Source organism: Amblyomma americanum, chromosome 1, assembly GCF_052857255.1.
Source record: "Amblyomma americanum isolate KBUSLIRL-KWMA chromosome 1, ASM5285725v1, whole genome shotgun sequence".
In the NCBI taxonomy this organism is placed as follows: domain Eukaryota; kingdom Metazoa; phylum Arthropoda; class Arachnida; order Ixodida; family Ixodidae; genus Amblyomma; species Amblyomma americanum.
Window position 1 is genome coordinate 478,041,562 of NC_135497.1, and position 25,874 is coordinate 478,067,435.

At 50.4% G+C, this 25,874-nt stretch overlaps 1 protein-coding gene across 1 annotated transcript in view; it reads left to right on the plus strand.

Moving 5' to 3' along the window:
- The window catches only part of LOC144116061 (spastin-like), a 79,826-nt gene that overhangs the window by 27,195 nt on the left and 26,757 nt on the right, over positions 1 to 25,874 (plus strand). Inside the window, exons 4-6 of the mRNA XM_077650720.1 lie at positions 18,896 to 18,982; positions 19,853 to 19,940; positions 23,241 to 23,488. Coding sequence (XP_077506846.1) covers positions 18,896 to 18,982; positions 19,853 to 19,940; positions 23,241 to 23,488 — 423 coding nt within the window. The remainder of the gene's footprint in view (positions 1 to 18,895; positions 18,983 to 19,852; positions 19,941 to 23,240; positions 23,489 to 25,874) is intronic.

The following is a 25,874-nucleotide window of genomic DNA, read 5'->3' on the forward strand; positions in this document are numbered from 1 at the left end:
TATGCTTTGTTTCGTTTGATTTCGCCGCATTAAACCTTTTCATGAAGCGCTACTTTCTTCGGTGTTGTTATTGCAAGGCGAGACCCGAGCCCGGCCACGCATTGCGGACATTGTCGCGGGCGCGCATCTATAGATTGGATTCGTAATACGACGCGGGCCGCGAGATCTCTTGCGCTTGAGGACGACGGCGTGCAATGTAGACCTCTCTCGATTGCAGTGCAGGAATTTGAAAAAAAAAAAAAATAGGCGGTTTCCCCACTGGCGCATGCTCCAGTGAAGTTGCATTCGGTGTGAAAAATATAGAGGCCGCATTCAGTTGCTCGATGTCTCCTGTCTCGTGCTGGAAAGCCCGCGTCCTCCGTTCTCCATATTGCCTCTAGACTCATATTCCAAGGACAGTGTGCACCGGCAGACATGTAGTACAAGCACACTTCGCACCCTCCGTGCGTTCCTTTCTTCGTCGGGTTCGACACCCACGGGCAGCCCCCGCTTGTTGCGCCGCGATACAGGCGCACGCACAAAGGAAAGCCGACGCTTCTTTTGGAAGAGGTGAGAAATAATGCGCGCGCGAACAGCAGCGTCGGTCGGCCTCTCTTTCTGTCTGATCGGACCTTCTTGTTGTTCTTCGCGGAATACGGCCGTGAGATGCTTGCCGAGGGAAGGGTAGAAAGAAGAGAACGGAGAGAAAGTAACGGTGTCGCGCAATTATTGCTCTACCTTCCATACCCTCGTGTAGTTTTTTGTTTTTAATTCGCGCCGCCGACTGGCGACGACGGGACGCTCATCTCGAGACGGAGCGTCCGTGTGCGTAGGCAGATGATGGCTGCCCCGAGCGCCAGGCATCCCCTGAAGCGCGTGCGCTGGCTTGCTTACATGCTGGGTAGTCGAAGGCTGGGTAGTCGAAGGTAGTCTGTGTGGGCGGGGTTGTGTTGGAGAGCCTGCGTCGAAGGGCGACTCCCTCTCTCCCCCTCTCTTCCTCTTTGCACTTGACGAGGCCCGTTCTCCTCCTCTTTCTAGATTTTGCCGCGGTGCGTTGTGCGGCGGAGGCTGGTGGAGGCCGAGGTTTTTTTTTTTGTTCTTTTCTCTCCGCTTGGTCAAGGCGACCTGTGTTTTGAGTGGGGTTTGCGCTTGACGTTTTTGCTGCTCTTATATTTGTCTTGCTTAGGGTTGGGTCTTCCTGTCTGGTTTTTGTGCCGATCGCCACGCCTTTCACTTTCGGTTCAACTAATTTGATTCTAAGGCGCGGTTCGAGTTCCTGGACTGATAATTGCGGTCTAGATGTGCTCGGAAAAAAAAATAAAGAGGGGGCTGGGGTATGTTATCCACGAAAAGCTGTGCGCGTTTAAGTCAGGCGGAACATGCCTACAAAAAAAAAAACGAGTAATGGTCTGACAAGTACTAAACTTTATTTCACTTTGAAAAGGGGCCGCACGTATCAGACAGAAAAAAAAAAACAGATCCCAACGGAGCAGCTAAATTGATTCCAAGCAATGGCACTTCATCTCGCTCGGGATTCTTTACAACTATGCAATCTATGGCAGCGTTAACGATGTGTGGGCACTTACGCCCGAAGTTGCACAAGGGCAATCTGAGACGCCGTAGTGGAGGGCTTTTAATTTCGACCACCCGGTAATTATTTAACGCGCACTGACGTCGCACACGAGACGGTCGCCTTTTGCATTTATTTCACCTCTGTCGAAATCGACTCGCCAGAGTTTGATTCCACTTTCGTCGTACTGGCTGTTATAGCTGCTTGGCTCAGTATTTTTCTTACGTCAGGATTATTGCAGTTATCTTTCGAGTGTCGTTGCCCAAAACACTCAGGTTTTTGTTTGTTTGTTAAGGCCATTTTTTTTTTAGTTTCAGCGATTCGTACGCCAGAGCCGGGTATTCTTTTCTATAGTAATACCACGTCTGTCCCCTAGTTCCCTCTAAACAGAGCGAGGCAGTCTTTTTTTTTTTAGGCGATAAACGGTCGTTGCTTTCAAACGGATGGAGGTAAGCGCCAGGCCCTCGTCAGCTGCACTGTAATTCGCTTTGTTTCGCGCTATTCTTTACAGTGCGTCGCTTGATCGAACCAGGCCGCACTTTTTCTCTTTTTCCAATGGATGGTGTGAAAACTTGCGTGTAGTAGTGCGGCGTTGCAAAGCAGAGGGAGGGGCATGTATACGTTGCACGAAACCTCCTCCTCTACCTCGCCGAACAAAGTGGGTGGTGGTGTTCAATGGATTATTTTCTTGTCGCGCTAATCGCCGCGCAAGATTGACGATGATGCTGCCCCCCCCCCTCTTTATTGCAGCAGCAGTCTGTCCACTTTTCCTCCAGCCTGCGGCTATCATTAGCGCCGCTGTGCGAAGCCCTCCTGCCTCCTTTTTTTTTAATGTGTTGCCTGTCTTCCCGTGCACTTCCTCCGTTTCCGGTGCGTTGTAATTGCCCCGGCCACTTCGTTGATCACACTAGCCTCTCGTCTTCCACTTTGGGCGTTGCACAATACGCTTTCGCTGGGCGTGTGCCGGGCAGGCGTCGGACAGAGATGGACAAAGGGAGTTGGGGGGGAGGAGGGGGAACAGTTTGGTGGCGGCGGCGGCAATTAACGTGCGTTCGGCTCTCCGCTGGACCGTCTCACAGACACCGCCCTGCGACCTGTTGTGATAAATGTGTAGTACGCGCACCAGTCCTTTCCTGTAGAGTCGCCGAAAATTTTCGTGCGTCACCTGTAGCGTGCAATGTTTGTGTAAACGCGAGGACCGAAGTGAGCGGGTCCCTGCCTTTTCTCCGGGCTCCACTCGTCTCACGCGTTAAAAGCGCATCTAAGTGCGCTGCAGCACCTTTGTCACTCCGTGTCTCCTTTCTCTTCCAGCGTTGTGTATTTAAATACTACGGTTGAACCTCGTTAAAACGGAGGTTGAAGGGGCCCAGCGCTTGATTCGTTATAGCCGTAGCTTCCTCATAGCCCGTGTTATTGACCGAGCTTCCAAGGGTATTTATCATTCCTTCGTTAGATCCATTATTTCGTTATGATCCATTCCGTTACAACGAGGTTCGACTGTGCTTCAGGTTGAGAGAACGCAGTGCAGTTGTGACGCGTAGCGGTGTCCATGTTTACTATCCATCTGTTGCCCACTGCCCTTGGTTCCCGTAGCTGGCGCTAACCGATAGCGACGTAATTTCTCCGCGGCGAATTAATGTTGGCCGATGGTGCCGCTAAGGGTTTGCCTGTATCCGTATATTTCTCCTTCCTCGTAAAACCACGTGGCACACCGGATCCCGATCGGTCGACGGAGTGGTTTAAAAGCGCGTCCCTATTCGTGCGTGCCTGAACCTCGGTAAGCCGTGCTCACTACAATCCCAATGCCCCGAGCTGTCCTCGAGTCACCGTGACTGGCCGCAACCACTGGTGTCGTGGGCAGGGCTCCTTACACGTTCAGCCGGTCACGAGGCGGCGGTTCTAACGGACGCACGCCTCTGAGCATCCGGCTCCCTGTGTTTGCAGTGCTAGCTCTTGTTAGCTTCGTCCCCCCGGGCTTCGCGTAGCCGACGTCGGTAGTGGTAGCGTAGGCCATGGGTAGCAAGCAGCCCATGCCTCAGGTGGTGCATACGCGGTCGCAACCGGACGCCGCCAGACGCCTCGAAATGCCCCTCGGGGTAACAGCCGTGAAATTCGTTCAGACCCTTCGATCGGACTTGACCAGTCGCCCTTGCTGGCGCCTTCAGCGTCGACGTCATGAAGCACAAACAATTCGACGTCGACTCCGCACCACGGGAGGTTTTTCTCTCGAACCCAATCGAGTTAACGCCGTCGACAACGTCGCGAAACAACCGCCGCGGTGGTCCAGTGGTTACAGCGCTCGACTGCTGACCCGAGAGAGGCGGGTTCGATCCCGGCCGCGGCGGTCGCATTTCGATGGAGGTGAAGTTCTAGTGGTCCGTGTACTGGGCGATGTCAGTGCACGTTAACGAACCTCAAATGGTCGACCCTTCACTATGGCGTGCCTCATAGCCTGAGCCGCTTTGGGACGTTAAACCCCCATAAATCAGACTTCACTAAACGCGTCCTTTAATCCGGGGTTCAACAGCGCAGTGCAGGGCAAAAGCGATTGCGTCCACCTTTCACGTGTTTCCCCGACCAGAAGGCAGGCACATAATCAGGATGCCAGGAACGCGAACTGCGCAGAGTCAGTAAGCGTGGGGTCCTAAATGCAATGGTACATACTTCTCGTCATGTAATGGTTCAACCGTAAACGTTTCCACCATTACCAACGCAGATATAACTATCACCAAAGTCGTTATGTATTGAGTCATAATTTCTTGGCTCGTTTCGTCAACCAGCTCTTGTGCTGAGCACTAATCGTATACGAAAGGATTAGGCGTGCGAGTTTTTTTTTTGTTCTGGCTGCGGCTTTCAGTTCAGGGGCAGCCAGCTGCGATGCAGGGGTGTAGGATGCTCATATAGCAGGGCCGTTCAGGTCAGTAAAGCGTACTCAGGCCAAGACACGAGATACGCTTAAACTTCGAGTTTGGAGACTCGGAAGGGACCAATTTTGAGCAGGAAGTCATATCGCGTAAGGTCTAATCTCATCGGCATTGATATGCTTAACGTGGAAAAACGGAGCGGAAACCAGAAGCGTAAATTTCGAGCGACTCCTTCGCCGTCTGAAGTCACATTGAAGTAATGAGCAACCAACCGGCCTGCGCAAGACAAAATGAATGTACAGCTTCTCTCTCAAATCGCCATCATGCGAAAGCTATGCGAACATAGAAAACGGGGTCGTGGCGAGATTTATGGTACCACCTGCCAGCTATAACTATACGCAGACGATTGAAACTTCTCCGAATAAAAACATTCAGCACAGCAGAGTATAGTTTCTGGCAGCGTGTGTGCGAAGTTGCACCCATCTTTGAGAAAAGGCAATCCTTGGCAAGGACGAATGCCTGTATCCTCGTCAGACCCGAGCAAAAGCTCCGCCTGTCAGCATTAACTCAAATGCATATCTCAAGCCTCGGTGGTCCCGTGCATGTGTACGCAAAATCTGGCAACCGTAGATCCAACAGTTCTTCCCTCACGACCTCTGGTGCGAGAGAGTTGGGAGCTGTTTGGCCACTGGGAGCAGAAATGTGGTTCAGACAAATCAACCATCTTGGGAGGCTTCTTAGAGCGCGCCTATTGTTTCACCCGCTTGAAAAGCTTACTGCGTGGGCGCATAGTGAGTATACTCTCTGAATTCCATGCAATGGCACTCAGGCTGCGAGAGTGGTGCGTTTTTTTAGGAACTTCGTAAATTACAAATGTGCATTATATATGTACGTGGGGTCTAACGAGGATATAGAGGGAAATGTGGCACGGTTATCCGTCAAGCCGCTTGGTGTTCATTCCTTCTGTCTTGGGGAACCTGTTGGCTTTTCTACGCTGGTTTTTTGTGTTGCTGTCACGTTCCATGAGCTCCTTGGCCTCCAAACGTTTTCTTCTTCGAGTTGTAATGGTTTTCGCTTGTCATATGTTTCAGTGGTTGACCTTGTTTTGTTCGGCTTTTAGCGTCGACTCTGGTACCGTGCTGTTCACGTTATCGGTTGTTTATGGCGCAGCCATCATGATATCGGGCGCGAATTCGTGCCTTGTCTTCTTGGTTTCCTGATTAGGCCCTATATATCCTCCTTCGATTTAGTCTCTTTCGTTTCCACGTATCCGCCCGGGTCTGTGTTTTGGGACCAGTTTTTTTTTGTGGTACAGACGTCGTTGCCACGTGGCAGAAGCGTGCGTCGTGGCGTATACGATGGGAACTTCGCTTTCGAGCTTGACTACAGAAGTTAGATTGAGGCCTCAAGAGGGAGAGGTCTCTGTACGCATCGCTAAGAGATCACGGGATAGTGAACAGTTCGGGTTTGAGGGGATAAAAATGCAGTGTTTGGAGTAGAATAAGTAAAATATAGGTTTAGGTTTGGTCTATGGGGGTTTAACGTCCAAACTTTTTTAACGTCGCAATCCAACTGAGCAAGTTCCACTCGGCCAGCTGTAGCTATCGCGTCACTCCAGGTTTAACCAGAGCTAAACCACCACCAATTTTTTTTTTTCTGAAATGGGGGGGGGGGGGGGGGGTTTAATGCTGTCGCGGTAAAGTATTTTTGTTCGCAAAGGTGCGACGCAATATCTGCGAGTGCCGAGCGCAGTGCTCGAATTGCAAAAGCGGGGACAGCGGCTCGGGAGTCCACTTTGAAAAGGAGAGCTATAGGAAATTATTGCCGGTGAAGCCCCATCCGCGGCCCTCACATTGTCTTCGACTCGTATATACATATACGGCCTCTTGTTTCGCCCGTAAAACTATACCTCGGGAGGGAAACTGGTCGTGCCAAGTAAAACCGCGTCTCGTGCTGATTTTAGCGGTGTTTTAAGCTTGCGCTTGTCATGTTTTGAGTTTTTGCCGGAGGTTTCCTCCTCCCGCTCAGACATGTGCAGTGCGGTGAAGTGCCAAAGTAGAACTGTTGTTTTCTCGGGTTTTAAAACGCTGATAAAATGGTGTAGCCCAATATCGATTGATTACCTCGTTAAGAAATATCAGGCCGCTGCGGTGGCGCAGCGGTTATGGCGCTCGGCCCCTGACCCAAAAGACGCGGGTTTGATCCCGGCCGCGGCGGTCGAATTTCGATGGAGGCGAAATGCTAGAGGCCCGTGTACTGTGCGATGTCCGTGCACGTTAAAGAACCCAAGGTCGACGAAATTTCCGGAGCCCTTCACTACCGCGTTCCTCATAGCCTGAGTCACTTTGGGACGTTAAACCCCCATAAACCGTTAAGAAATAGCTTTATTTTTCTAGAAAGCTTGCAGCGCCTTAACAGACAGCTTTATTGTGTATCGCAGATGGCGGGAGCTGTGGAGATTGCAGGTTATGTGCAGAGTTTGAGAAAAGCCGACGTGGTTTTGCTTTTACGTAATATCGGTTTAGCAGTGATTGTTTTACTTGTAAGGCTGATATCTAATTGCCGGCGGGGAGGGATGGCGCCAGTGTTTTGCGATGCCAGTGCACGTAAGGAACATCAGGTGGTCGAAATCAGTCTGCAGCCTCCACTACAGCGCCTCTTGTAGTCGATAGTGGAGGTTTGGCTTGTGAAAAATCCCTTACATCACAGGTCCGCCCAGACCTCTATAGCAACACATTAATGGTGCCTGAAAGTTCCGGTTATTCAGCATATCGGAGCAAAATCCAAGCAAACAAACATACAAGATAATCGGCGAATTATCTATAAAGGTTTTGTGTGCTGTTCATTGACCCGACATCTTTTCTTTGGCATGTGCAGTTCATATACGCTACTTTGGCGAATAAATTTAATTAGTTTCCGTTACTCTTGCGACGAAATGTTAGCGATTTGTTTAGCATGTCTTAACAGTTCGTTATGCCGATGCAGTCAGGGCGACGTTACATTTCTTCCTTCCGAAAAGGCCATTAGGGAATGGCATAGATACCGCCTAGCCTTGTGACTGCTACACCGAATGAGGCTTTCTTTTCGGTGATCGCATGTCGATCGCAAGATCGCATGTCAAATACTTTATTTCTTGTGCACTTTCCGCTCTTTCCTGTTGGCACCGCACCAGTTCAATGCCTTTGGCGCTGTGGGTTTCTGCGAAAATCGGGCTCTTGATTCTGGATTCAACGCGGCATTGGGTACACTCTAAGCACGAATACGCCGATATGGGTGTGGAAAGGGAGTAAGCTAACCTATAGTGCACTCCCTTTTAGGGGCAGGGTATGCTGGCCCATGTTCCGGAACGCTTACTCGTGGCAACGGAGGTATATTTCTACCGCAAAGCATGGGCACTTGATATGCAGTTAGCATTGGGGGAAGGCCTTTACATGCGGCACCGGAGGTCTTCACGTCAGCAAATAGAGGTTGAAAAACCTCGGTTATTGAAACCTCTTCGTAGCTGCTCTAGAACTTAGCGTGTTTCGAAGAGGGAATTTGTTTCCCTTGCCTACCGCAAGTAATCCGTATATTTCGGGACGGAAATCTACCCCAGGGCTTCGGTCGCATACCGTGCCCCGTAAATTGAGTGCGCTTGAGGGCAGATTACCCCCTTTTTACTCCTTTCCTAATTAGAGTAATTCATGCACTCCGAATTACGTACGCTGCATACATATCTATTCCGAGCCGCGTGCAAAGACGCGTGCAAAGCTGTTTTTCATCTGTATTCTTTTTTTTCATGGGTGTATGTTTAAACGGTTGGAGAGGACATGAATTTGACGAGCGCTGATCCAGAAACGCCGTTACACTGTTCACTCGGTAGCGTATGGATCTTCTTCATAGTGTGAATGTAATGTGAATGCCTTTTTAAGTTTTCCCCGAATGGATCCGGGATCCTTAACCGAAGGGGACCGAGAAGGCTGCATGCAATTCGCCTGTGGAATCCGACGCTGGAGCAGCCCCGGGGCGCTCGCCCCAATGGGCAGTTTCACTTGAAATCGTTCGTTGCCGCGTAAACAAGGTCAGGTACATGAAAAAAAAACGGACCGTTCCTTCTCTTCTTGACGGCGCAGGTAATCGAATAAAAAAAATGTACACACACCCGACCCGAAGGGCGGCTTTTGCTGCAGGTAGGTGGTCACTGAACTCTTTCGGTGGCTCGCTCTCTTCCGACGCCCAATCAGAGCGCCGTTGTGAGCCGCTCACCTCTGGAGGCGAGAAATCGACCGCCCTCGTATCCTTTAGACGTCTCCGGCCTGTCCGTCCCATGTATATGCTCTCCTGTATAGAAGGTTAGCTGTATCCGAAGGAAGAAATGCGCATGGCGTTGACCTTGGAATCCGCATTCGTTTTGTGATAAGAGCCTCTACTCGGGCTCCTGCGCATACCCTGGTTCTGGAACGCTTCAGCTATGGGGAGCAAGTCAGAAAATCAAGAAATATTTCTAGAAAAAAAAAACAGCGCGAGGGGCGAACGCAGTTTTCTTTCGAGGTGCAATAGCACCAGCTGCCTCCTCACCGAGCCGCTGTGTTATATACTTGAGCGGCTCCATTTGATGTACCTCCAAGGGAGTGAAAGTAACCTGGTGGTTTGTAGTGCCGTATCGAAATGAATTTTAAGGGCCTCCGCAAGCCAGCTCCCGTTTCAAGCTGCTGCGATTGTTTCTGGGGGCCTTATACCCTTAACCGTCCTCGTAGGTGGCCGCACCGTGGGCACTTATCGAGGAGCCCCGCCTTAATGAGGGTCGCCTCTGATATGACGACACTATTGGCTTGTGAGGCCAGCGTAATACGAATGCTTCGTAGTAATAATTGCTGGGAAACCGAATTCCCAAGTTTCTTTTATTGGTGATACATGCGGGGCGGGGGGGGGGGGTGGAGGGGGGGGGGCGGCACGGTGCAAGGGGGCCTTAAGAACAACATAACCGGTTAAGGAATGTTCCTGTGTGATTCTGGTACTTCATTGCAGCACCTTCTTTCTTCAGTTAAAAATTTCAGTCTCGGTTTGCTGCGGCTGCGCCCTCACGAGAGCATAGCGAGGAGTGTCAAGTAGCGTGCGATTCCAAAATCGATTTGCCTGCTCCACGAGCGAAACTTCTAGTAAACGGGGAGTTGGGTACAAGTCAAGAAGAAAGCGGCTTTTCCCTGTCAATGGGACCCACTTCTAGCCATTGGCGTTGTGCGGTTGTCGTAAACCTGCTAGCCTGAGCAGCGTGCCGATGCAGGGAGTGGACTGGCAAAGGGACCCACTTCTAGCCATTGGCGTTGTGCGGTTGTCGTGAACCTGCTGGCCTGAGCAGCGTGCCGATGCAGGGAGTGGACTGGCAAAGGGAGCCACTTCTAGCCATTGGCGTTGTGCGGTTGTCGTGAACCTGCTAGCCTGAGCAGCGTGCCGATGCAGGGAGTGGACTGGCAAAGGGACCCACTTCTAGCCATTGGCGTTGTGCGGTTGTCGTGAACCTGCTGGCCTGAGCAGCGTGCCGATGCAGGGAGTGGACTGGCAAAGGGAGCCACTTCTAGCCATTGGCGTTGTGCGGTTGTCGTGAACCTGCTAGCCTGAGCAGCGTGCCGATGCAGGGAGTGGACTGGCAAAGGGACCCACTTCTAGCCATTGGCGTTGTGCGGTTGTCGTGAACCTGCTAGCCTGAGCAGCGTGCCGATGCAGGGAGTGGACTGGCAAAGGGAGCCACTTCTAGCCATTGGCGTTGTGCGGTTGTCGTGAACCTGCTAGCCTGAGCAGCGTGCCGATGCAGGGAGTGGACTGGCAAAGGGACCCACTTCTAGCCATTGGCGTTGTGCGGTTGTCGTGAACCTGCTGGCCTGAGCAGCGTGCCGATGCAGGGAGTGGACTGGCAAAGGGACCCACTTCTAGCCATTGGCGTTGTGCGGTTGTCGTGAACCTGCTAGACTGAGCAGCGTGCCGATGCAGGGAGTGGACTGGCAAAGGGACCCACTTCTAGCCATTGGCGTTGTGCGGTTGTCGTGAACCTGCTAGCCTGAGCAGCGTGCCGATGCAGGGAGTGGACTGGCAAAGGGACCCACTTCTAGCCATTGGCGTTGTGCGGTTGTCGTGAACCTGCTGGCCTGAGCAGCGTGCCGATGCAGGGAGTGGACTGGCAAAGGGACCCACTTCTAGCCATTGGCGTTGTCCGGTTGTCGTGAACCTGCTAGCCTGAGCAGCGTGCCGATGCAGGGAGTGGACTGGCAAAGGGACCCACTTCTAGCCATTGGCGTTGTGCGGTTGTCGTGAACCTGCTAGCCTGAGCAGCGTGCCGATGCAGGGAGTGGACTGGCAAAGGGACCCACTTCTAGCCATTGGCGTTGTGCGGTTGTCGTGAACCTGCTAGCCTGAGCAGCGTGCCGATGCAGGGAGTGGACTGGCAAAGGGACCCACTTCTAGCCATTGGCGTTGTGCGGTTGTCGTGAACCTGCTAGCCTGAGCAGCGTGCCGATGCAGGGAGTGGACTGGCAAAGGGACCCACTTCTAGCCATTGGCGTTGTGCGGTTGTCGTGAACCTGCTAACCTGAGCAGCGTGCCGATGCAGGGAGTGGACTGGCAAAGGGACCCACTTCTAGCCATTGGCGTTGTGCGGTTGTCGTGAACCTGCTGGCCTGAGCAGCGTGCCGATGCAGGGAGTGGACTGGCAAAGGGACCCACTTCTAGCCATTGGCGTTGTGCGGTTGTCGTGAACCTGCTAGCCTGAGCAGCGTGCCGATGCAGGGAGTGGACTGGCAAAGGGACCCACTTCTAGCCATTGGCGTTGTGCGGTTGTCGTGAACCTGCTAGCCTGAGCAGCGTGCCGATGCAGGGAGTGGACTGGCAAAGGGACCCACTTCTAGCCATTGGCGTTGTGCGGTTGTCGTGAACCTGCTGGCCTGAGCAGCGTGCCGATGCAGGGAGTGGACTGGCAAAGGGACCCACTTCTAGCCATTGGCGTTGTGCGGTTGTCGTGAACCTGCTAGCCTGAGCAGCGGGCCGATGCAGGGAGTGGACTGGCAAAGGGACCCACTTCTAGCCATTGGCGTTGTGCGGTTGTCGTGAACCTGCTGGCCTGAGCAGCGTGCCGATGCAGGGAGTGGACTGGCAAAGGGACCCACTTCTAGCCATTGGCGTTGTGCGGTTGTCGTGAACCTGCTAGACTGAGCAGCGTGCCGATGCAGGGAGTGGACTGGCAAAGGGACCCACTTCTAGCCATTGGCGTTGTGCGGTTGTCGTGAACCTGCTAGCCTGAGCAGCGTGCCGATGCAGGGAGTGGACTGGCAAAGGGACCCACTTCTAGCCATTGGCGTTGTGCGGTTGTCGTGAACCTGCTGGCCTGAGCAGCGTGCCGATGCAGGGAGTGGACTGGCAAAGGGACCCACTTCTAGCCATTGGCGTTGTGCGGTTGTCGTGAACCTGCTAGCCTGAGCAGCGTGCCGATGCAGGGAGTGGACTGGCAAAGGGACCCACTTCTAGCCATTGGCGTTGTGCGGTTGTCGTGAACCTGCTAGCCTGAGCAGCGTGCCGATGCAGGGAGTGGACTGGCAAAGGGACCCACTTCTAGCCATTGGCGTTGTGCGGTTGTCGTGAACCTGCTAGCCTGAGCAGCGTGCCGATGCAGGGAGTGGACTGGCAAAGGGACCCACTTCTAGCCATTGGCGTTGTGCGGTTGTCGTGAACCTGCTAGCCTGAGCAGCGTGCCGATGCAGGGAGTGGACTGGCAAAGAGACCCACTTCTAGCCATTGGCGTTGTGCGGTTGTCGTGAACCTGCTAACCTGAGCAGCGTGCCGATGCAGGGAGTGGACTGGCAAAGGGACCCACTTCTAGCCATTGGCGTTGTGCGGTTGTCGTGAACCTGCTGGCCTGAGCAGCGTGCCGATGCAGGGAGTGGACTGGCAAAGGGACCCACTTCTAGCCATTGGCGTTGTGCGGTTGTCGTGAACCTGCTAGCCTGAGCAGCGTGCCGATGCAGGGAGTGGACTGGCAAAGGGACCCACTTCTAGCCATTGGCGTTGTGCGGTTGTCGTGAACCTGCTAGCCTGAGCAGCGTGCCGATGCAGGGAGTGGACTGGCAAAGGGACCCACTTCTAGCCATTGGCGTTGTGCGGTTGTCGTGAACCTGCTGGCCTGAGCAGCGTGCCGATGCAGGGAGTGGACTGGCAAAGGGACCCACTTCTAGCCATTGGCGTTGTGCGGTTGTCGTGAACCTGCTAGCCTGAGCAGCGTGCCGATGCAGGGAGTGGACTGGCAAAGGGACCCACTTCTAGCCATTGGCGTTGCGTGGTTGTCGTGAACCTGCTGGCCTGAGCAGCTTGCCGATGCAGGGAGTGGGCTGTCTCCATTAACCTGCCACTCCCTGCATTGTCGCACTAGCAGGCTCATGAGACTCGGGCGATGCCATTGGTTGGGATGGGGTCCTTTTTTTCTTCACTTCTATCCGACTTTGTGCATATTTCGGCGCGGCTGTACCTGTCGGTTAATTGGCGCATTATACGAACGTCTGTCGCTCTAGCTCTGCTCTAAATTCGACTCGGGGTTTCGGAAAGGACGTTTATTAGACCGAGTTCCGTTCAGTACGCGACGTTAATTATCTCATTTTCCTGGGGAAGAGAAAGGGGGGGGGGCTGAAATGCGACGCCTCTCAAACTTGCGCGCATACGCCCGTGTATATGCATACAGTCAAAAATATATACACCCCAAGGGGTTTGCTTACAAACCATGTAGTGGGGCTGTTTAGCACATCTGACAGTCTTAAGCTTGGGAGCTTAGAGGACTAAAGTTGCTCCCGCCTTCGTGAGATTAGGGTCCCTGTGTATGCAGGAGGAGGCGCTCTGCAGTGCTCAGAAGTAGACCCCTTGGGCTGCATACTTTTGACAAAGACTGTATACGTCTCGCGTACCGTTTCGACTTGTTTTACTTTTTCACCGGCGAGCCGTTCTTGGTCTTGTCGGGACCACATCGCCTTTTGGGTGCTCAGTGTGAGAGAGCCCCATTGATTTCTCGTCGGCGGCAGAGAGCGATAGTCTGTATATATAGAGAGAGAGTGAACAACGGGCGCTTCATGTGTGTGTGTGTGTGTGTGTGTGTGTGTGTGTGTGTGTGTGTGTGTGTGTGTGTGTGTGTGTGTGTGTGCGCGCGCGCGCGCCACATAGAACACGCAGCGCCGAGCTTCCTCGCGCAGCCCACGCCCTGCAGTGCTCGCAGCCGCGCGACGACCCACATTTTCGATGTGCGGGCGCCGCACGGGGAGAGGACATCATCCATATACGCTCACACCGCCTGTCCGCTCTCGTTTAGCTCCCCCCCCTCCGCTTTCTATGATTCGCTTGTCTTTTTTCCTATAGTTTCTCGAATTTCGTTGTTTCCCTACATCGCTCGGAGGTCGTCGTCGTCGCGTGCGCTCAGTGTGGGACGATGAATCCACTCCGCTCTGTTTCCTGGGTCAGGGTTGGGCCTTGTCTACCTCTTCAACGCTCTTGAGGCAGCCGGCTGAGCCCGACGATTTTTTCCATTTTTCGAGACGTACGCATACGGAGGAACAAGTGGCGTGGACTTTCTCTCGTAGTCTCCGGAGCCTTTTGGCGCGTGTGGGAGTATAGTTGTTGGCAGTGAGTAATGTGTTCCTGTGCCGGGTATGCCACACCCTGTATGTATAGTTGGCTTGTCCGGCCCGAGTCGGCTGCGTTTTCGTCTTCTTGTACGTAGGTAGATATGCTGGGCTGCTTGCACTGGTTTGCACATCTTTTGACGTTGCCGCGGCGTGGCTATTTTTCGGCCTCTCGGCGAAGACGCTGCGCGGTTCCGCTGGTGGCGTCTCGTTATGTGCGGTGCAGCTCCAGTTTGTCACGCCGGAGATTGCGCGCGCACGCTACTTTGGCCCCGCCGTAGCTGGTCTGGCCATCCCGCTGTGTCCCGTGGTGTGGAAACGGGCGGGAGCTTCTTTTGCAGAGTGCACCAGCTGCATTGAAAGCGCCCTACTCTGAGCACCGCGGTGCTGTGCCGCGCATTCTGATCGCCCGCACGCGTGGGCCTTCCAGTAAGGTTGGCTGTGGTCTGGTTTGGTTGGGCTGGACTCCAGCGTATATTTAGTGCTGGGCAACAGAGGGCGCATAATAATGCGGTAGTGGAGTCGCGATAGAGACGCAATCTTGCATAATGTAGTATGGAGAGAATATATGCCTAGTCTCGGAACTTAGTGCTAGCAGAGTGGGGACCGAGAGGCGACGGCTTCCACGAGTACGCCATTCTCACACAGCCAACTTCGCGCGTTTGGAAGCCGCCGTCGCCTCGCAACGCTTTTCCTTTGTTTTGATTTGCCCCTTGTTTTCTTTATCTAATTATATCTGTTAACTAGTTCGCCCAGCTACTGCCTTGACTTGTTTTCCGCCAGTGCTGGCGGTGCAGGTTTTTTTTATTTCGATATACTGTCAACCCCAACTGGGGTTTTTACAGCGGCGGGTGCACTTAAAAAATACACAACTTCCATATAAAACAGGTAATGAACAATAAGCAGTTGCGCATTGTAAATTCGAGGTCACCAGTTATACAATAGAGAGCATATATCACCAGCATTTTAGCAAAATTTAGTCAGTTTTGTGGCAATATACTCAGCTCGGCAAGCTCCAGAAATTTGACTGTCGGCTGCATTACAATTGAAGCGTCAAGTGCATTCCATTCGCGCACTGCTCGCGGAAAAATGTAAATGTGAAAAGGGGTTATTGCAACACCTTTGAGTCTTAGCTTCTTGCCTTAATGAGGGCGGTTGCAGTCGAACGTATCTCCCCCCCCCCCTTTTGCGTGGTTGGCAGGATTCGCTCCGACAATTGCAGGGAGTGGGCAGGCACGTTTCAGTGGTAGCGGGAACAACGCCGTCTGCTTTCCATATTATGCGCTCATTATGGCTGATGGCGCCGCTTGCTTGAAGGCTACGGATGACAGACGAATTCGTGTCGGACACGTGCGCAGCCCGCGGAACGCCGCCACAGTCCTCCTTCAGTGCAGAAATGCATTTAGGCGCTACATTTTCCCCTCTCTTTGTCCGCAGAATTCTGTCCGTCCGTCCTGCGCCATTATCGCTGCCACTACCGTCACTATCCACCACTATCTTTATCCACTATCAGCACGATCTTTATTCATTATCAGCACTATAATGTCCGCCCAAGCGCCTCCTGCAGTTGCAGGTACTACCAGTAGCGCCCTGTCATTTGGCGTGCGGGTAATAGACTATGCAAAGTGGAACTTGCTCCAGCACTGGTTAGCTTGCAATAAGTGCCCAATAACAATGGCGTTGCTAAAAACTGGCTCTAATTTCGTACGGAGTGATTTACAGTGAATAGAGCGGAGATATTTAAAAGACGCCATACGAGAGGTAGTTTATATCCGCTTATGAATGCACAGTATCCTCACCAGACGATCAAAGCGAGACCCCTTGGAAGCGCGCGGAGTGTCTTTGGCATGCGTTTCCGGCCGTGTTGGAAGTATTTCTCGCACGTGATTCCAGTTTCCGCGTTTCTTTCTTCGAGTGTTAGTTTTTTTTTTTTTTCACGTCTGTGTAACCTCATTCTGGGTTTCGAAGCGCAGCTTTTTGATTACCGTAGACGCAGAACTCTCTTGGGAGCCGTGCTACCAGCTTCCCGAAACAGGACTTGGTTCGTGTCTGGGACCATAGATTTTGAGAGAGTACGAGTGACGTAATAGGAAAGATTATATTGTCGGTTACAACTTGCAGTGAAGCTCCGCGCGCATTCTGGACCGTCGGGTTGAATTCCTCCACGCCGAAAATGTAGTCCGTTGTTGAAACGTTTCTTGTTACCTAAACAAGAAGCTTATCACGCGAAAAAAATACAAGGTCTAGAATGTTGATAACGTCGCTTGTTTAATGTAGTCAGATGTTAAAAACCTGATTTCGTTTACTGTTACGACTGGCCGGTAGAGTAATACAGGATGACGCGGACCGTGGCCCAGTGTTAACAGCGCCCATTGTTTTTTAATTAAGTTGTTTGGTTTAATTGTTTATGGGGGTTTAACGTCCCAAAGCGACTCAGGCTATGAGGGACGCCGTAGGGAAGGGCTCCGGGAATTTCGACCACCTGGGGTTCTTGAACGTGCTCTGACATCGCACAGTACACGGGCGTCCAGAATTTCGCCTCCATCGAAATTCCACCGCCGCTGTCGAAATCGAACCCGCGTCTTCCGGTGGCTCACCCGCCGCGGTGGCTCAGTGGTTAGACTGTTCGGCTACTGATCCGGAGTTCCCGGGTTCGAACCCGACCGCGGCGGCTGCGTCTTTATGGAGGAAAAACGCTACGGCGTCCGTGTGCTGTGCGATGTCAGTGCACGTTAAAGATCCACAGGTGGTCGAAATTATTCCGGAGCCCTCCACTACGGCACCTCTTTCTTCCTTCTTTCACTCCCTCCTTTATCCCTTCCCCTACGGCGCGGTTCAGGTGTCCGTCGATATGTGACAAATACTGCGCCATTTCCTTTCCCCAAAAAACCAATTATTATTATTATTCACCTGCTTACCCATGATCCCTCATTTATATGGCGCACTTCACGCCATCAAGAGCCAACGGAAGAGCAGTCTGTAACATCAGGCTCAATATTTATCAATTTTTACCGTCACCACAAAGAAAGCTGTTCAGCTCATTATGCTCAGATTTTTCTCACCGCGGCGTGAATTTTCGGAAGTTCCGCGGTTGACAATTATTGATTCCTTTCCAACGTGTACTACCCTGCCTTCATTGTTTCATTCGGAAATAAGCTCCGCGTTTAGTTACCACTCGTGTGTGCCAGGAAATTTTCTTAGTTCTTTTGGTGCGAAAGCAGTTCTAGCTGCACTCCCCGGCTTACAGCGGTGGGTGTGAAGCCTCTAGAAACCTTAATCGCGCTGGGAGTAGGAGGTGGCGTCCAGCTACAAATGGAGGCAGTTATGCGCCTTTCCTTTTCTCGAAACTAGCGGAAGGTTTAGACTGTGTTGATTTTAAGGAAAGTAAAGGCGCTTGGCTCCCGGGGTCAGTGGACACCTAGCTCTATCGCGCGGTCAGGTAGTTGTGGTGTCCACCTGCAAAAAAAAAAGTGCTTTCGCGCAATATTTCGTGCTTAGCAATTCTAAACCGCCAGCCATACTTTTTTTTTTTTTTTGCTTATTCTACAGTGGTGGGAGCGCGCGCACGTTAGATCGATAGTGCGAAGCTGCGCGTCACCGTAGGCAGCTCGAATGGTGGTTCTGGCGAGTACATTTCGCGGTTAGGTTCAGTGCCTGGTTATGCCCAGCAATACACGGCGTTCGAAGGGTCTTGTTGCTTGCTCAGCAGCACCAGGTAGCCGGAGGAGGGGGGGGGGGGGTTATTGCCGTAAACGCCGCGTTTTGCTTATCGCGTACGATCGACACATGTAGCGCGCGCCTGACCTGATATAGTAGCTGGACCCGACGACCGCAGCGCGCAATTTGCATATCGATGAAGGAAGGAGGGTTAGAGGGGGTCGCCCTGCGGTGACTGCCGCGGGGATCCCACGGGTCTCAGCTTTTCGATCCGCCCGCTCCTCGGCACGACGTCGTCGCGTGCTCCCTAGAGTCGTGCTTCCTTGCGCGGTGCCTGTGCTAACTCATGGCTGGCCGCTAGGGGGCTCTTCGGTTCCAATTTTGCCCGCCGTTGCGAAGATCTTTATCTCGGCTCGCGGTACTCTGCTTTTTTTCGTGTCTAAATTGCGGAGTAGGCTTGGGCCCGAAGCAGCGCGTTTCCTCACAACAGGAAAGGTTGTTGAACCTGGGGCATATGTAGTGGTGGTCAAATAAGGATGTGGTTCAGCAGTGCGGGTGTGAGCATTTAACATATATAGGCAAGCTTGCGTTCTAACAAGAAGCATGTGGTTATTGTTCATGCACCAGTAATGAGGACTGGCTCGAAGGGGACTGTATGACACTTTTCATTATAACAAGCGTTCTTAGAAAAAAATATTCCTTCCTAGATCTGTGCACTTAACTCTCATGTCTGCCTGGGATGTCTTTGGAATATGGTGCCTATGTTGTAAAGAACTCGGTGATGAGGTTCGAAGCACGCAATGAATCATGCGATTTCATTACAGGACTGCCTATCAGTGGCTGCAACCAATTTATTTCGCTTAGTTTACTGTTGAAGCTGAAAAGAAAATGTAAAGTTAGACTAGTTAATACATGGTTGTAATAAATTAACTTTTCAAGAAGTGAACGTCAAGTGATACGATAGAAGACACACTCATAACTTTGCAATAGGCTGTTTATTTTTAAGGATGACTCAAAATCTAATTTTTCAGTTCAGTTTTGTTATATTCTTGGCCTTTCCCTGTAGCACAGTGTATCTCTGTCCATGGATAAAAGCAGGTGTTGAGTTTTCCGACTTTGGTGGCCTTTCTTGTTTTAGTGATTTTGTGATTGACTTTAGTGATTGTATGAGGCCCTGAGGATAGTGCTCTTCTCAGCAGATTTCGAGGAGTTGGCCATTGATTTGTACCGCAAGGGCATTGAAGAACTGCAGAAGGGCATTGCCATTGACTTCTCTCAAGGAAAAGGTGACTTCCCCAATTTCATTTGTCACCTGAGAGGGAATGTGATTGTGATCACTGCCAACCTGCACTCATTTTACTGTCTGAATGCTTGAAGAGAAGTGTTGTCATGTTGGCAGAGGACGAGAGAGGGACATAACTTTATTTGTATGGCTGCCCTCTAAGGCCCGAGATTTCCATTCAGGGGTACATGGTTAGGTTAAAGAAATACAAACTGTGAACGTCTGATATGGTAAAATAGTAGAGGTCAAGTAACTTAGGCCATTTGATGTATGATTTACATGCTTCGCAGTTAACCATTGGGTAACGTGCCCAAGCCTGCATTGGCACAAGGAAAGATAGAATTAAAGGCCTTTCATTTTTCATGACTGTTATTTCAGCTTCTTTCTGCTGTTGGTTTGTGACTAAATGAGTGGCTCAGTAAACACTGTCAGAGCTTATGGCAAATTGTGCAGCTAGGCATTTCGGTGCCGCAGGTGGTGCAGACATGTATATTTGGGTGTCTATATTTGGTTGTACGATTGAGACGTAAGCATTGAAATGTGACCAATAAAGATTCGACATAAACAGTATTGGAGAACAGGGTTTGCTACATAGAATTTAGGCAAGTCAGGGTCAAGTCTCAAAGTACTCTATCATGCTTGAAATTCATGTGAAAGGGCCTAAATATGCGAGATATCTAATATCGGGTGGCAGCAACTGGGGTTATTTTTTTTTAAATGTGAGGGTGTAACAAGGGCAGTGGAGTAGGGAATTATATCAGTTTCATGGGATGCTTCCTTCTTCCCTTTTGCTTTGTTGTGTACTCTGCACTTGTAGGTGCAGGCACTTTGCCCAGTCTTGTCACCAACTTGGCCCTTGTGCCGGCAGACGCAGGTCCCACCTGGGAGCGGGCGCATAGGCTCACAGACAAGATGAGGATGAACCTGCAGATGGCCAGGGACAGGCAAGACTTCCTAGATTGGTTGTCATTTCTTGTTTGCTCTTACCTCCTCCTTAGCCCCTTTCCTTTACTCCTTATGATACTATTTCATACATGGCGGGCAACACTTCCAAAGTAAGCATGCCTCTTTGCACTGTCCTTCCATGCCCGAAAAGTAGTTTATCACACCTCCGAAGTACAGATGTGCATCTTTCGTTGTATTGTGACTCAAGCACTGTGGCTTGTAATGTCTTGCACTAACTTTTACCTCTTAATATGTTTTGTCTCCCCCCCTCCAACCCTTCCCCATTGAGACCTTGAAAAATGAGTGACGTGCAGTGGAGGGATATGCCACTGGCGAGACTATTTGATCAGACTCCATTTGCGCCTAATAAGTAGTTCACCATCAGCAAAAATAATAATCGGGGGATTCAAGAACTGAACTGCCCTACTGCCTTAAGCATGATTTGCAGTGCGAAGCATGTCGTTTTTTACTGTTCTATGCTTTCGTTAAAACTCTCGCTGAGGCATTGAGAAGTATGAATGATATGCAGCATGTTGGCATGCTTTTACGGGCGCAGTATTTGAGTACCTTCCATACTGCTCCATGCTAATTAAGTATGAAACAGAGTATAGCTCCCTTCCTTGCTTCCTTCTTTTCCTTCTTCCTCATTGCCTTACTCACTTCCTTACTTGCTCCCATCTTCTCTCGCTTTGCGTCCGTCCTCTGCCTTGCTCCTTTCGTCACCCTCTTCCTAGCTCCATTCCTCGTGCTCTGCTCCTTGCGGTTTCGCACCAGTGGTTTGCATGTTTTGGCCACTTTGGTGATATGTAGCCATGTAGACCAAAGATTCTTGCAATATCACAGAATTGGTACTGACCAGGTTTCTTAACAGTTTGCTTGTAGGCATTTTTTCGCGTGTTTATCTGTGTGACATAAGGACAGTGGCCAAAAGGGACCTCCCATAAGTTTCTTTTGATGGTTCAGCTGCTTCAACATGTTGGCGTGTGCTGGGAGTGATTTCCTGAAACTGTTACTTGGGGTTATGCCCAAAGTAACAACTTGCTGTTGGGCTAGTCGGTTCATAATGAAGTTTGAATGGCGCAAAGAAACAAAAACGGAGACAGACAGAGCATATTAGGGTTATGCCACCTGCTGGTGATTTGATGGGTTCATGCACCAGCATGTTGGGCTGTCTTGAAGCATGATGAACATGTGTGCACAAGCAGTGCTAAACACAGCATTTCATGCATAGTGTGAGCATTTCCTGCATTTTTGTGCCTTTTGCCAACAGCACTTTGCTGCTCGTTGCTACATGGCATAGCATAATGAAGCACGGCTTGTGTCTAGCACACTTGGGTTGGAAACTGTGGTGAAGCATCAAGAAGGTAATGAAAAATGCACAAGAAAGACCACTTTTAATTTTCTTTATAAGTCATGTGAATGCTTATTATGGCACGGTGATTATCAGCTGGCTTTTATTTTACTTCAGGATATGTGGAAGTGACAGTGCTAATATCAGAATCACGAGCTTACAAGGAGCATTGCTGAAGTTTTGAGTAATGGATCCATTGAAAAGGAACTTTTTGGCTCAAGTAAAACCTCATCCTTCGGGCCATTAACATTGCACTAGAGAACATTGTGAAGGATGATGACAGTGTCAGGAAGCTTAGCATAATTGGTCATGTCAGGCAGGAGTGGGAGAGATTCTGCTGTATTGTTAATTTCAGTATCTTGCACGTGTAATGGTTTGTATGAATAAGTTCAAAATTTTGACCGTAAAAATTGCTTGTTCAAGGGAATTAACAGGTTTTTGCTATATTTGTAACTGTGCCGGACTGCCAGAGACCATTGTTGACCCTTTGTGGCATGATGTATATGATTGTGCATGCGACTTCTCAAGCTTTTTTCGAGGCGTTTAGAACTTTCTTACAAAGTCCGTAATGCGGCCATATTTGTAATCCCAGCTACACAGAATGGTAGGGCGATTTTATGCCTACAAAAACGTTTCACGGTGCGCCTGGGAAATGTGGTTGGGTGCTGTACGTAACTTCTTTAGTCTTTTATGTGGTGGAATGCTTTGGTAAAAAAGCTGAAGCTGAGTTTTCGTTGCAGAAATGGCTTCAGGTGCACAGGAAATATTTAATTTGGCCTGAATGTGTCTTTTCAGACAATGTGGTCGCCTCGGTGGCTCGGTGGTTATGATGCTCTGCTGCTGGCCCAAAAGATGTGGGTTCGATCCTAACCGCGGCGGTCGCATTTCGATGGGGGCAGAAGAGTAGTGGCCCGTGAACTGTGCGATCTCGGTGCACGTTAAAAAACCCCAGGTGCTCAAAATTATTCCGGAGCCTTCCACTACAGTGTGCCTTATAGTCTCAGTTCCTTTGGGATGTTATACCTCATAAACCAATTATAAAAAAATACGGCTTCAGTTCCATAAGTGTGGAAATGTGCGGCGCGTGTGAATGTCTAAATTTCTTGCGCCATTCATGTTGTTTTCGTGAAACAGGGAGCTCCAAATATACGTAACTTTCTAGATTTTTCTGGGTAGTAAGTAATGCTTATGTGAAAGTATTAACCAACTGGTTTCAGCTGGGAATGGGCTGCAAGCAAGTTTACCTAGTTGCTTATTTTAAGTTAGCAAAGCAAAGAAGCTGACCATTAACTAACATTTCCTGGACATATAACATCTGTTTCCTTGTAGAAGCTTTAGTATCTTATAGTAAACTTTTGGCGTCCTACTCTTACCGTTGCCACCCTTGCCAGCATTGTAAGTTCTCATGCAGATGGTTGCACAAGAGGCGTGAGGGCTTTGCTTGCCTGGTTCAGAATTTTTTCTTACACCACTCTCCTGTGCTAAGTTGTTCACTATGCAACACTATACTGCAGGCAATGCTTTCAATATTCTGTTTATGGTGTGTGTGCATACTTTGTGCCTAGGATTATAAAAGTTGTGCCATTTTGCACGGCTTTGCCCTGTTGCATTTGTCGTAGCAGCAGCCAAAGCTCTTCAACTACCCGCAAAGCTTGGAATACACCAAATTTTTCAATACTGTGCATGCTGATTAGACCGAAATGTGGATATCAGCGGACTCTTCCACCATCTGTTGCTATTAAATGAACTGCATATGGGTCTCATAAGTGGTCACTCCAGAGGGGGACCTTGGGGGGGGGGGGTGGCACACTCATATATTCAGGTTCTGTTAAGAGGCTAGCTGCTTAGAGGTGGCCTGATTTTGAAGCAGAATTTTGCGGCCGATGTGGTTGACGAGAGCTCTGGCAGCGTAAGCATGCTACTAGCATGTTGCATGTTTCTTGGCCATCGTTGCATGTGCAGAGAGCATGGTAAAGATTGCGCACCTAGGCGACGACCTGCCCTGGCATGCGGGTGTGGCGCGGCCCCAGGGTGGCCAGAAGCGTCGAGCGTGGCAGAAGACGGCACCCGGCGACGACGCCGCCTCCGCGAACAGAGACGGCCCTTCTTGGCTGAAGATGGCGGAAAACGGAGGCATTACCGCCAATGGCCAGTCGCATGACAGGCACAGGCGTTGCAAGTCACCCACGCTTACACCCCAAGCACCCTCTGGTGGTCAGTCTTGTGCCATCATTACGCTTTGCCGTCTAGACTACAAGAATTAATTTTGCGTGCAAGTGTTTGTTTGGGAAGTGCTGGCTGCCATTGCAAGCTGCTGTGCTGGTTACGCAAAGTGTGCCCTCTGGCAGTCGTTTATGTCACCGTGGAAAACATCCAACTCCGTGCCATATATTTGTGACGCTGATATGATAATTGAGGGTAGTATAGTGCAAACTTGCACTTCACAAGGTTTAAGGTGCCCGTGATCAGGCTTCGACATCTTGAAGGAGTATAGACACCTAACTTCCGGGTGCACATTTTGTTGTTTGTAATGATGCTTAAGTCATCATTATACATCGATTACCACTTGGTGTTCTCCTGCGACCCCTAAATAATTTGTAATTAAATTTTTCTTGTTCTGTTTTGGTTTGGTCTCGGTTTCAACAGCCAAACGACTGTGACATGGTTATAGGTCACTAGAGACATGAATAAAACTGCAATAAAATTATTGCTTCTACATTCTTTGTCATTCCGGCTCTTGAGGAAGGCTGGTTTCAGCACTCTAGTGAATTCATTGCACTGGTTTCAGCACTGTAGATGATGAACCAGTGCTTATATCGATGTTTATTTCATGCCTCGCATGACATAAACCCTCACTTTGACGTCAGAGCTATTGTTCAGCTGTGAAAACTGAAACCGAAACTGCATGACTGAAAAACTCGATTCTAATTTATTTAGGGGTCCTAGGCAAATACCACATGGTGGCTCATCCATACATATTATTGCCTTCCGTCTCATTGTAGATCAGAAAACATACGCACCAAAATTAGGTGTCTATGCTCCTTTCATTATTCGCAATATATTGGATAGGTTGGTTAGGGTCGTCTTAGAAAAGTACTGCACGCAATGTGTGCCACAAGAAAACAGTAAAGTTCAAAGCAAAGTGTGCGTCCTGCACTCTTTTGCCATGGCTGATTTCCACATTGACAGAGGTGATGCCAAAGGCACATGCATGATGAGCAAACCCAGATGTTTTTTGGTTAGTCATTTTGGAGCGACTGTGACACACTTTTAGTGGCATCTCATGACCTGCACTATGCAGCTACCACGTGCGCTTTCCCCATCGCGTCTGTTCATTGAGTGTGAAGAGGAGAACCTTGCTTTGCCTTTGGACATGTTTGCGGTGGAGAGAAAACTATGTGTATAAGATATGGTGAGCATTTTAAATCTGTATGAATGGCTTGGGAGCTTATGAAAATGGCACACTTTGGGAGGACTCAGGCTAGTGCAGTCAGGGCTCATTAATTGTACCCCTGGTAATCCGGAAACCTGGATAACTTGAATTGCCAGCGCGGTCCTGGCTTATACCCATGTTAGTCTGGCGTTGGAGGCTCGGTGATATGGACGCTGCGGGTCTCGCACCGGTTAATTCGAGCAGGATTCCAATTAAGGGCAGCCACGTCCAGTAGTGACCACTTGGGCAAGCGATCGTCATAGGCATGTGCTCAAACCTGAATCGCGTGCTGTAGAGTCGCCCGCTCACCTGTGATGTGCGTGCATTGGAAGGCGTAAATTAATGAAAAACGGTCAGTTGCCTCTACGGGTAGTTCCACCGCGTAGTTTAGGTTTCGGTTTTCAGAACTTTGCGCCAGCACGTGGTGACGGCGGCTATCAGCCGCGCATCAGCCAGGCAACCGAACCCAAGTTGCATAGAAAGTTGCATAGAATTCGAATGCAGTAGAACCCTGCTATAGTAAACTCGAATATTGTAGAAACTCTCATGCAGTAAAGTGAAACTGCGGTTCCATTTCGCCATAGAGGCCTGCATTTTTTTCACTGTTATATTTTTTCTTTTCAAAAAACTGCTGTAGTAGAGCATCTGGCTGTGGCGACGCAGCTTCCGCGTAATGATGACTACCCGGCACGAGCAAGGCCGACATTAGGAGGTAAATGCATACCAAAGACGATAAAACGATGCTCTTTGAGATAGCTTCACCGCCAAGCTGAAAAGCTGTGGGGAGAAGCCAGATTCTAAAAGACCTTGGGCCGGGAGGCAATGCGCGCGGCGCGTGCAGAAAAAAAAAATTAAGCTCCCATGAATATGCAAAGGAGGCGTGGCTCGCTGAGAAAGGGAAGACAGTAAAAATGCAGTGAAAGGGTAGAGAAGGGAAGAAACGGGGTGAACATTCGCATCACGGCAGCGCGAATCACCGCAGCTTTCGATGCATAGGGAAGCGGCAATGGAGGCGGCGTACATGGGCGGTACCGTGCCTCGACTGTGTCGCGCGTCTTATTGCCTTTTAAACGATGCTGAGGTTGCTGAAAATGACGCCGTGTTCACGCAAAAATTTTGTTTTCACATGAAATAAAATTATCGTTATATTCGTAGTTGCATTGCATT